We start from the raw sequence: 13,186 nt of genomic DNA, 5'->3' as shown, positions 1-13,186 counted from the left end.
TGCTGGAAGGGATCACAACAGGGTCTGCTTCAGCAACAAAGCATCTATATCTTGCTCTTAGTTGAAGTACTTGTCTCTGATAGAGCCCAAAAAGGAAAGCCCTTCCGTCCTTCTTTCCCTCCTTCCTTCCTTCGTAACTCAAGGCAGTGAACATAATTAATATTCCTTTGCTCCAATTTTGTCCACAACTAACAACCTTCTGAGGTGGGTTGGACACAGAGTGAGTGACTGGCTCAAAATCACCCAGCTGGCTTTCACGCCCTAAGGTGGTACTAGAACTCACAGTCTCCTGGTTTCTAGGCCAGCCCCTTAACTCTTACACCAAACTGACAGTGTATGGCCTCTAAACTAGAGGTGCACACTGTTTGATTTTTCAGTGATGTGTCAAATGTTTTACCCCAAAAAGTGGGTAACTTGAGTTATTATTAAAAGTCTTAAAGGCAATGTATGTGATTATTCCATCTAAAGTTTAATAAGTTCCCCACTTGATACATTCAGCAATGACATTTGAAGGGATTATAGGAGCTGCATTCTAAATTTGTGCCTGTCTGGGCAATGCTTGGCAGTTATTACATTTCGCAGTTGTAGCCATGTCTCAGTACCATTGAGCTATTCATACTTGGGGGCAGGGGAGGAACAATAAGCTTTACTTATAACTCTCCCAGTGCTACATTGTGAAATGAATGACATTATTTTCTGATAAGAAAATAACCAGAAAAAAAATTGCTGTCCACATTGCATTATAGAACCCAGTTAAATATATAGCTTATCCTGACAGGCATGATCAGCTCAGATTGCTGGGTCCATCACAGGGGTGAAATCCAGCAGGTTCTGACACGTTCTGGAGAACTGGTAGCGGAAATTTTGAGTAGTTCAGAGAACCGGCAAATGCCACCTCTGGCTGGCCCCAGAGTGGGGAGGGAATGGGGATTTTGCAGTATCCTTCCCCTGCCACGCCCACCAAGCCACACCCACAGAACCAGTAGTAAAAAAATTGAATTTCTTCACTGATCCATTACCATACCTGTTTTTTTAAAAGGGTGAACTTTGGAGTTCAGGCTGCTATCTTGCCTTCTGTGATAGTACTAGATTGGAAAAAGCTTGACGAATTCTTTGTTTTCTCTATTTCCATCTGATAATGTGTGATGATGTCATGAAATGCATTTAAGATGATGGAATAAAATAAAATGGAAGTTACTGTAACATTTTTACCTTTGGGAAAGCTTTGCTGGAAATTGTCATAGCCAAGTGCTCAGAATGACCCTCATCTTCCTATAATATTTGGAACTTTATGTTTTACTCATAAACCTGTTCCATGATTTACATACATACATACATCTGTTCCTATAAATATTGCCCACTCCATCTGTAAAACATCTCCTGGAATTTGGAAATATAGAAGGAAACCCACTATAGATAATGTGGTGTTCCTAAAGCCAGAGAGTATTGGCTTAAAGCAAAGGAATGGCTGGAACAAATTACAGAACAAAAGATCGAATTTAAACCGGAACTATTCTTATTGGGCATATTAGATGAAAAAATGGGTAAAAAATCTCAATGTATAATGTTAAATATACTAACTGCAACAAGAATTGTATTCGCTCAAAATTGGAAACAGAATAATGTCCCTTCAGATGTAATGATAATAAGAAAGCTACGTGAATGTGCAGAGATGGATAGGTTGATCATGGAACTGAAGGACAGAGAAGAATTGGAATATTATAAAGTGTAGAGTAGCTGGCATAAATGGCTGGACGATAAACGCAAAATACTGTATAAGAATTAATAATTATTTACAACAAATACTACACTGTATATATCTGTAAATATTATTATATTCTAAGTGATGATATAATATAGATTATATTAGAGAATATAGAAATAGAGCTTATGTAAATATGAATGATATTAATGATACCGATATGGAAATGCTGTAATGAGTGGAAATTTGTGTTTTGATTTTAATAAATAAGTTCAATGAAAAATATTTTAAAAAAAGATAATGTATTCCTGACAGTTTTCTTAAGAGACAGGTTTGAATGGGTGATAGGTGTTCCATTCAGAGATAAGGAATATGAAGGATATAATTATTAAACAATTAGAGAAAAAGATAGCTCTCTCTTGGACTAGGGAACAGGCCCAAATCTATTTCCCAAAAAATATATGTATCTATATCCTCCAAAACTAATTTCTGTTTTTTGTTTGAACAGGTTGGGTTCTTTGGCTATGTGAGTTATACTGAAGCCATTGAAGGCAATGTACTTATAAACTTCCCTTCCAACGTAGTGACGGAGATGATACGTGTGGGGTTCATGATGTCTGTTGCAGTTGGATTTCCGATGATGATTCTGCCATGCCGGCAGGCTTTGAATACGCTTCTTTTTGAGCAGCAGGTAAAATGGTATAAACTGGCATGAAATAGATTTCAGGCTTTTCTCCATAGTTTATCCTAAACTGAAGAATTTTGTGCTCACCCTGCCCTCTCCTTCACTCTTTATATCTCGTGCAAAAGGAACAAGTGGATTTCCCCCACATTTTAGATTCTGAGATTGCCTTCACTTTGGTGGTGTCTCCATCTGATTTCCCGTGGTTGCTTTATTATTATTTTTTTTAAAGGTTAAGAAAACAGCAGAATTTGCTCTTGCATAGAATCAATTTTGCTGGGGTGAGGAAGACTAAGCAAAAACTTTGTTCGAATGCCTGGAAAAAGAACAGGAAGTAATGTTTAGGATACTCTGTAACCTAGGTTGATTAGGCCTTCCTGTGCATGAGTTTTAGGCCTGTGAAGACAGTATCCATTGACTGCTAGTTAGGAAGTAGAATTAGTCTAAACCTTCATAACATCCCAAGAAATTTAAAATAAAAAAAAAACAACTTCAGACCAGCATTCAGTTGTTGCAACCACGCCCTAGGCAAGTGGTAATTATCTCCTTTCTTTTTGTTCCTCCAAATGTAATCACTTTTCTAAGAAGCCCAGTCTCTGGTCAGTGACTCTTCTGCCATTCAAATGCAGTGTGGTAATCCATTTTTACCATGGACATTATCACTATGTAGCTCATCAAGTACAATCTTTGGCCTGCTGAAGCTATGAGGAATCTTGTCCACTACTATACAGATTTGTGATATAGCTGACATTGTTTTGAAGTATAATTGCCTTAATATTCGCTCTACACTATTGTGAGGCAAAGTTTTAAAGACGATTTTAAACAGTTATGAGAGTTACAATTAACAAGAAAAAGACAAATGGGAAATATGCTTTTCATTAGTTATATTGGACTGTTATCTTCCATACTGGATGGTTTTTCAGACGTCATTAAATCATGCTGGTTGGATTATTTTACAGTTTTAAGTCTAAAGCTTCTGTGAATAATTTCCGAATAGTAATAAAATGATTGGTCAAGAGAACGCATTGGGAAGAGATTCTAATTTATGGGGTCCCCAAAAAGATTCCTGAGAATTTGCAGGTGTGTGGGGGATCTGTTCATATGCTTGTTTTATTAATCCTTTCTTTTTAAACAGCAAAAGGATGGGACATTTGCCGCAGGAGGTTATATGCCACCTCTCCGATTTAAAGCTCTGACTCTGGCAATTGTGTTTGGGACCATGGTTGGTGGCATCATGATCCCAAATGGTAAGGGAAATTTTGGAATTTTTGGACTCTTTAATCCCTGGTTTTATAAAGCTCATGTGTATTTATGTGATTGCTGTATACGAGCATATATTAGAATAAGCCCAATATGTGTCTTCAATCAACTTCCATTAAATGTACAGACTTACACCTACAGTGAATACATTCAGAATGATCATACTTATACCATGTAATATATTAAGTATGGTATTTCCTGTTTATTTTCAAACTTCCTTTTGCTTCTTGTTTCTAGTAATATGTATGATCTTATATATGTTGTCTTGAATTTTAGTATCTCTCGATAAAAATATTCCTGGTTACACATTCCCTTTCTGAGATGCTTGTAAATATCTTAATACGTACATGGTGCTAATGGCTAACCTATTTAGAAAGACAAGATACATTATCTTTTTAGGAGTTCTGTACAATACAGGTAGTCCTTGACTTACATCCAGTTGCTTAACAACCACTTGAAATTACGATAGGCACAGACAACTGCTTTACAGCCTATATAACACTCCCGACCATTGTAAAATATTGTGTCTCCATCCCCACAGTCATGTGACTGCATTTTGAAGGCTTTCTGATTGTTGCATCCCATAATCATGTGACTGTAATTTGCAATCGTTTTTTGCCAGTTATTGGCAAAAAACACTTATTCTGATTCATGCTTATGACTGTGGCATTTGCTTAATGACCACCGCAAAAATGTCAAAAAAATCAAGTCCAGTCATATGGGTGCCTCAACTGATGGCCGTAACAATTTACGGTCCTAACTGGAATTGTAAGTCATGGATTACCTGCAGTTTGGGGCTGGGATATTGGTATTTTTCATCAATGAACTGGTTCAAAAAAGAGAAGTGAATATATTACAGTATACTGCGTTAATGGCATTATTTTAGGTATAACACTTAATAACTTTTCTGGAGGATACCAGTTCCAGACCTATGTGGAAAAAAAGGAAAAAAAATAGGAAAAATATTTTTTTGCTTGCTCTCAGTCACGAGATTCTGCTATGTTAGAACTCCAGAGTAAGATGTCTTCCAATTGTTTTGCGCCTTCCAAAAGATTTTAATTTCAGTTCCCATAAGCCCTAGACAGTATGGAAGGACTTAAGGAATTTGAAACCATCTGAGGGCATCACTTTGCTTATTCTTATCCTATATTTGCACAAGAATGAATATCTGGATCCGTACTAGAACTAGAGTACCCATAAATCCATATCTGAGGGAATGAGGTGGTTTAGACATAGGAAATATAAATATTTTTTTAAAAATAAAATAGTTCCAGTATCCTCTTAAGCATTCTTTCTTATCAAACAGAAGTATTGTGACAAGTGTATGCTTTTCACTCTATTTTAATGCATACTTAAGGATGAAGTAGTATCCTAATCTACTGTATTTATGGTAAGTATGGAGCTAAAGACGTTAGTTCATCACATCATGAACTAATTATGTGCTGATGTGGTTATTTTATTGCAGTCAGTAACATAGATTACAGTCACCATAGATTGCTTCACCAATAGGCCCAGAGCAGAAAACAGAAAAAGTTCATTCTTCACAGTCTAGACCTGTGATGGCGAACCTATGGCATGCGTGCTAGAGATGACATGCAGAGCCCTCTCTGTGGGCTCAGCCAGCTGGTCTTTGGGTTTCCAATGTGCGCATGCATGCTGGCCAGCTGGTCATTGGGTTTCCGACACGCCAGATGGTCATGCACGCCTTCTGGTTTGGGCACTCTGCGCCCTAAAGGTTCGCCATCACTGGTCTAGATCAAGAATGGCCAAAGGGATCTAATTCATATTATGTGACTTTGAGCACCTGCCTCTAGTTTTCCCCTGAATCATTTCAATGGAAGAGTTTATTCATATGCCATTAACTGGAACTTCTAATAATTTTCCTCTTCCTCTTCTCTGCTAGTGGAGACCATCTTGGGCCTAACAGGTGCAACGATGGGAAGTCTCATCTGTTTTATCTGCCCAGCTCTTATTTACAAGAAAACCCACAAGAATGCCCTTTGCTCACAGGTCAGTGCCAATTGTAATTAACCCTTACTCCATCTCCCGTTTATAGTAGAGTTTGGGCATCGGGTTAATTTCTATGACGACAAGGAACCCAATCGACTCTCTTGTTCCGGATGGATGGCAGACATGGAAGGCAGGGCAAGGATTCTAACTCGAACACCTCATGATCAAGAATTCAGCGTTTGTGGGTTGTATACCTGCATCTTCTAACCTTGGAATGCCCCTCCTATTATGTCTGGCAGACTGCAATGCATTAACAGCTGATTCCCGACGCTGCCTCAGCCTGCTCCTTGCTATTGTGTCCCCAACATGAGAAAGTGCAGGAAGCATTTTAAATGCTTATAACTCATCTGCTTCTTTGGGACTGTGGCTGAAGCAAATACATTTTGGTACTGTGGGTTTTGTTTTGTTTTGTTGCATCCCCAAAATAACAACTGCAAAAAAGGAGCATGCATATTACACATGCGCACATTGTTATAGAAATAGATTTTCCTTTGTAGAAACTGTTTGAAAAACAAGGACCCAAAGCGTCCTTGTCTTCCCCCGTCCCCCAAAGATAGGACTGGTTCCACTTCCTGATTTACTGCAGCCACTAATTTTTAAATGGAGCTGAAATTAAGGTATTTGCTGCTCCTTCTGACCTTAGTGTAGCAAACTGACATTTTCAGGGAAATTCAGCCTTTCTCTGAGAAGACGTGGGTGATAATGTTTTTTCCACTGCTTATTCACTGTATTTTCTCCTTGAAACGTAGACTCGTAGCATCCTTTTTGATGGCATGCAGTTTTTTTTAAAAAGGAAAGGGATCGGGAGTTTTCAGGCAACTTTGTTGGGTTAAGTCTTTGCTGTTATTTTGTGAAGCAAGCCCAAGTGACGTTAGGCAGAGCAGACTGGCATCACAAGACCAATGAAACAGCCATCCCTATTTTAGGATGAAACCTCGTGTTGCGCCATTTTTCTCCACTCTTGACACTTGCAGCATGTGGGGCAGGCAATAGAACAAAGGCAGCAAAGTAAAATTTGATTTCAATTGGATACCGTTGTATTCCAGACCTGCCCATTCTCTCATAATGCTTTTTGGCACTATTTTATTACCTCCTGTATCATTGCATGTCCAGTTCACTTTCAAGTTCGTTTTCATAGATGTTTGTTGTCTTTGATTGCAGGGTGTGTGTGTGTGTGTGTGTGTGTGTGTGTGTGTGTATATGTTGTTGTTGTTAACTTGCAAACCATCCTTAGTATCTTTAAAATGGCTAGTGTGTCTTTTATCTGTCTGCATAGAATGGATATGGCTGTGGATGTTTGTGAGTGTGCATTTACATGCATTTGCAAATCACTCTTCAATTGAAGATAGTTTCTTTTTAACTCACACAGATCATTATCAAGATTGGGTCAGTTGCCAGTTCTGCTGCCATGATGTAATTGAATGGCCGGTTGACTGACTTGTGCTGGGTGAGGGTATAAGTGTCATAATTCAAGGTGCAGCTTTGAAAAGCTGAATCAAACATGTACTCCTCCCAATTCTTCTTGAACGGAATCATTCCCATGAGGAGGAGGGGGAAGTGCATCCCCAGATGTTTTTGTTGGTTGGGTATCTAATGCCACCAACCACAGTTAATTGTTGCAGACAGCTGGTCAGTCAATAGTTGGCAGAGAGCCAGAGCCCCGGAAGGCAGCTTGGATTAAACAATGTGGGTAGTTCTCTTACAAGCTTTGAATGCTGGAAAGTTGATTCAATAATTGAGCAACTGGGGGAAGGGCTAAGAATTCTGCCAGACTTGTGAAAGTGCTGATGACTTGGGAATCTTTCTCCTTCCTGTGGTTTCATTTGTAAGACTATATATTCTCTTGGTATGGTTTTTCTGATGCAGAAAGCTTGCATGTGCTCTCTCAAATGATTTCTCAAGCAAGAGAGAAGTCTCTGAATATTCTACATTTAACATATCAGAGGAAAAAAGCCGAGATACTCTTGACTAGCTTAGTGGATCTTTTATTGGCTAGCGTGTCATTTATGACAAAGATGCTCAAAAAGATATTGGGCTTGTTTGACTGATGAAAGAAATGTCTTTCTGGGTTCGGCTCCAAGTGGGGAAAAAAAAAACTGGAGACATGGAGGCTGCTTGGAAAGATGGTTTATTGGTGGACAGGACCACATGGCTTGAGTCCTGAACAGAAAACGTGATCACATGCTTCAATATTGGTGGAGAAAAGAGAAGGAAAGGCTGAGATGCTGAATCCCTGGTTTTATGCCCTCTCTGGCCTTTGATCTTGAGCTTGTATTCTGATTGGTTGTCAGACTCCCATGGGGCCATTGCCTCCCATGGGGCAACTCTCTAGGCTGCGTTTTGAATCCAGGTTTGGTTGAGTTCTCAGATGCCATGTGGCGAGTTGGGTAAAGGGCCAATATTATCATGCCTTAATCCCATCACTCTGGAGCTGAAGGGGAGAACTCTTTATTATGTAAAGGGACTAGCGTGGCCATCTTAATGGCCCATTGACAAAGTGGGTGGGGGCAGGAAGCTACAGGGAGCTATTATCTCTTTAAACATGTTCCTTCCTTTTCACATCCAGAGAAACATAATATTCTGCCTTTTCAATATTTCCTAGGATATTTCAATTTCGGGCACAGGGGCTGGGTGATAACTTCCTACATGACTACCATATTGCACTTTATAGGGAGCTACCTTTGAGGAATGTGCAGAAGCTCTACTTTGCGCAAAATGTGAGGTTTTGGATTGCTAATAGGCACAGGACATCTTGACTCCAACATGCTAATGTTGAAATATTTGCAGTAATTATCAGTAGTTTTCCAAGGTGTGGTATTTGGTTTTGAGGAACTGTCTATCTTTGATATGAATCACCCAATTTTAGTTACCAAGGTAGTCCTCCAATTACAGCCACAATTGTGCATAGAATAGCGGTCGTTGAATGAAGTGATTGTTCATCAAGGTGCTACATGACTGCTTCATTCAACGACCACGATCCTAGCTCTCTCAGTTGTGGTCCTTAGGCAACTGTTTGGGTCATTAAATGGACAGGGAAAGGGGATGAGTTTCCCACCACATCTGGGAGCTGGCCCCTCTCTTTGCTCCACTGGGGAGAATCCTGGAAGAAATCTCCTGGTGCACTAGAGTAACGGACCTCAAATCTGGCCAAAATTGACCCCTCAATTCTGAGCCTTTCAGAACGCTGATATTTACTAGCATTTCTGTTCTGACTGAGGCTTCCCAAGAGCATGAGACAAACTCCTTATCCCAACAAAAAATCCTTTTATTAATTTACTGTGAATTTTGCTCATTCACATCCAGCAAAGTCTTTCATGGGAGGATTTACAGTCACAGACCTCATCTAGAGAGATGAGGGCCAATATCTGCAAAACTTGGCAAGGAGTATTGGAGAGTCACGAACCAATTAAGCAAACTAATTGTCTCCTGCAAACTCCATTCCCCTTTCATTCCTCTTTTATTTCCTCTGGGAGAGGCCATTCATCATCCATCTGGGGCCTTACGTCCAAGTCGACCCCTGTTCTTTAGCTGTACCCTTCATCTGGCAACTCTGCGCCTGTGCACACTGGGAACAGGCTCCAGCTGTTCATCTGCCTCACTGATGTCTGACTCTGAAGGCAGCTGATAACTGGCAGACGGCTCTGGCCCCTTCTCTGCCCCTGACACAGAGCCCTCATCAGAGCCTTCCCCAGACTCCAGGACTGGCCCATGCTCCTCCCCAACCTCCTCACTGTCCGAATCTGCTGCCAGTTATGCTGGTGGGCCACAACAATTTCTCCATTTGGGGAATGGACTTTATTAGGTGAGGAACCCTGTATAGTCTCCTCATCAGGCATGTGACTGTACAATGAACTTGAAGCCAGGAGTTCAGATCCCGACGAACCAGCAGTATATATCTATTCAAGAGTTATCCCCTTTAAAGAAATTTCTGCCTAACAATGTGAAGAAAGGGTTTTTTTTGTGGAGGGGTCCTTTACATCTGTGCCAACATTTTTATATCCTTATAGGATCCTGAACAATGTAACCATTAGCGATCTCTACCCATTGCTTCTTATTTCATATCTCTTGAACGGCCTTCAGAAGGCATGCTATTTCATGAAGTTGGATTTGAGAGGCACGTACCCTTTGATCAAGAATGAAAGAGAGACACAAATATTTAACACCATTCGGGAACAGACGTGACAAATTTGAATGCACAGTAATACTTTTGGCTTGGCTAATTATAGGGTAGTCTTCTCCATTAAATATTTCCTGCTTTTTTGGGGGGGGAGGGTGGTGCGGCGGAATATATGTTGTGGTTTACTGGATGATATACTGATCTTTTCAAAAACACTATCTTTACATGAAAGATGCCTTAGAACAATTCCATGAACACAGACATTTCATTTGGTTGGGAAAATGTGCATTCAATCTTCCCCGGTTAAACTATTTAGAGCACAGGAACCTACAAAAACACAGTTTATAGCCAAGAACCTAGAAATGTGTGCAGTTTCAAAGCTTTGTGAATGTGTATTAAAAAAAAGTCATCTCTCACTTTGCAGGGTTTACAAGACTGCTGTCTCAACTCTTAAAACAAAGGACAGTGATTTAGATTGTCTACTCAAGAGCAAGCAGCATTTCAATAATTGCAAATCCTTTTCACAGCCATTGCTCAAACATCTAAACCCCTCCTGCCCCCTTGTGGTGGAAACAGATCCTTCAGATTTTGCATTAAGAGCCCATTCTTCTCCATACAGTGAAAAAAGGCGTGGAGTGGGGAGGGAGAGAAATCTGCCAACTAACAACTGTTTAGTGACTGTTCAAAGTTACAACAGCACTGAAAAAGGTGACTTATTACCATTTTTCACACTTACGGCTGTTGTAGCATCCCTATGGTCAGGTGATCAAAATTCAGATGCTTGGCGACTGGTTCATATTCAGGACGGTTACAGTGTCTCGGGGTCATGTGATCCCCCCTTTGCCACCTTCTGACAAGCAAAGTCAATGGGGAATCCAGATTCACTTAACAACCGTGTTACTAACTTAGCAACTGCACTGATTCACTTAACAGCTGTGGCAAGAAAAGTCGTAAAAGGAGGCAAAACTAAATAAATGTCTCACTTAGCAACATGCATTTGGAGCTACATCTCCTACACTGAGCAATTTATCCAGTACAGGTAATCCTTGACATACGACCACAATTGAGCCCATAATTTTAAGCGATACATTTGTTAAGTGGGTTTTATCGCCTTTCTTGCCATAGTTGTTAAATGAATCACTGCAATTGTTAAGTTAGTAACATGGTTGTTACATGGATCTGACTTCCCCATTGACTTTGCTTGTCAGAAGGTTGCAAATGGCGATCACACAGGACACTGCACTCATTATAAATATGAGTCCATTGACAAGAATTTTGATGACATGACCATGGGGATGTTGTAACAGTTATAAGTGTGAAAAATGCTCATAAGTCATTTTTTAAAAGTGCTGCTGTAACTTTGAACGGTCCTGAACGAACTGTTTTAAGTCGAGGATTACCTTTATAGGTGTACACAGATCATCAGAATTGGAAATTCTGCCAAGAAGCACAATATCTTGTCACATTAGGTCAGACGCCTTCAAACTTGGCAACTTTGTTGTCTGGACAATTCTGTTTGTGGCTGCCATTGTATTTTTTCTTTTTAAAGTTCTAACCAACCCAGAGTTTTTATAAGGCAGCCTCTTCTTCTTCTTGTGCCATATCCATCATCGGATGTTGGCGATCCTATTTTTATCAACAGCTGCACGAAAAAGTGCTGCTGAGTTTTGTCTAAACCAGTCCTTTAGATTTTGAAGCCGTTATGTTGTTCTTCTGCCTGGACCTTGTTTGCCTTCAATCTTTCCTTGTAGGATTAAGTGAAGTATGCCGTATTTTTCTGGGTGTCGCATCACATGTCCAAAACATTCCAACTTTAGCTTTTTTATGGTTTTGATGAGGCAGCCTCTAAGTTATTAAATTAAACTAAGCTAAAACTAAATTAAAGTTTCACTACACTTATATCTTCTGTTCCCTTAATCCAAATATTCTTCTAAATGTGTATTTGCAACTTCCATTGAGGTTTATTTTACTAATTTCTACATTTCTATCATAGAGTTCACCAACCTTTCCAAGTTGGTGGTCCGGAGCGGGGTGGGGGTGGGGAGGAAAGAGGGGATGGTTTTGTGGGAGGGGCAGGCGCATGCACCTGTTGCTCACACAAGTGGAGTGGCAGGCACTCACGTGAGTGGCTCCACGAGTGCCCTCAACGCTTGTACAAGTGGAGCTGAGCATGCACGCGCACCAGCTGGCCACTCACATAGCCCAGTTGCGAATAGGCTATCGCCTACTAGGCCCATAGATTGGGGAACCCTGATTTATGACACATAATTTTGCAGCTGGTCCCACTTGGAATATTTATGGAATTAAGATGAGTCTTAGAAATCTAGACTAAAACATTCTAATTGGATCTGTTTTTCACTCTTGACTTCACAGTTGATACCATTTCTGAGTCATAATGTTCCAAGAGGGTTAATACATGTTATATTGCAGCTTTTATCCAAGCCTTTTCCAAATAATTACCAGAATCAAGTTTCTCTTTTTTTACCGCTTTTATATATTGAGTGAAGAAGTTTGGCCCAGCTGTCATTCTGCCTTTAAGGATGGAAAAATGATTTGCTACATTTTTTATCTTTGAAGAGATTCCTTAAGAATTCCTCATATTCTTGAAGTTGACATACTGTATATTTCGGACTATAAGACGCACCAAGATTTTGAAGAGGTTAATTAAAAAAAAAATGTTTTTGCCCTCCTTGGCCCCTAGGAGCACTCTGCAGGCCTCCCAAACCCTTTGCATGCCCCGTTTTTTGTGAAAAACTGGGCATGCAGAGAGCTTGGGAGGCCTGCAATGTGCTCCTGGGGACCGGAGAGGGCAAAAACGCAATTGGGGGGGGGGAGGCAAAAAATGACTCCATTTTTCACAAAAACGGGCCCGTTTTTTGCAAACACTGGGTGTGCAGAGGTCTTAAAAGGCCTGTAGAGTGCTCCTGGGGCTGGGGAAGGCAAAAATGAGCGGAAAATGGCCTCTTTTTTTTTTGCAAAAACAAGCTTGTTTGTTGCAAAAAAGGGGCATGCAGAGAGTTTGGAAGGCCTGCAGAGTGCCCCTGGAGGCTTGGGAGGGCAAAAAACACCCCCATTTTAATGGAAAAGGGGCCTGTTTTCACTTGTTTTTGCACTCTCCAGCCCCTGGGAGAACTCTACAGGCCTCCCAAACCCTCTGCACACCTCGTTTTGTGCGAAAAATGGGCCCATTTTACTGAACGGGCTTGTTTTTGCCCTCCCCAGCCCCCAGGAGCACTTTGCAGGCCTCCCAAACTCTGCACGTCCATTTTTGCCAAAAACAGGATGCGCGGGGCAGGATTTCGTGACGCCAAAAACACTATATTCAGTGTATAAGACACACCCAGATTTTCACCCTTTTTTGGGGGGGGTGGAAAGGTGTGTCTTATACTCTGAAAAATACTGTAGATATTTTTTG

The 13,186-nt window shown here is 40.5% G+C and overlaps 1 protein-coding gene across 2 annotated transcripts in view; it reads left to right on the top strand.

The window, feature by feature from the left end:
• Positions 1-13,186, top strand: part of SLC38A10 (solute carrier family 38 member 10) — a 95,152-nt gene that overhangs the window by 39,079 nt on the left and 42,887 nt on the right. For both annotated transcript variants that reach the window (XM_087710160.1, XM_087710161.1), the window contains 3 exons: positions 2,211-2,393; positions 3,520-3,631; positions 5,548-5,654. In XM_087710160.1, coding sequence (XP_087566286.1) covers positions 2,211-2,393; positions 3,520-3,631; positions 5,548-5,654 — 402 coding nt within the window. The remainder of the gene's footprint in view (positions 1-2,210; positions 2,394-3,519; positions 3,632-5,547; positions 5,655-13,186) is intronic.

Source organism: Thamnophis sirtalis, unplaced genomic scaffold, assembly GCF_051295495.1.
Source record: "Thamnophis sirtalis isolate CommonGarterSnake01/CBP01778 unplaced genomic scaffold, rThaSir2_p1.2 scaffold_3, whole genome shotgun sequence".
NCBI lineage: Eukaryota > Metazoa > Chordata > Lepidosauria > Squamata > Natricidae > Thamnophis > Thamnophis sirtalis.
This window is presented reverse-complemented; position numbering and strand designations above follow the sequence as displayed.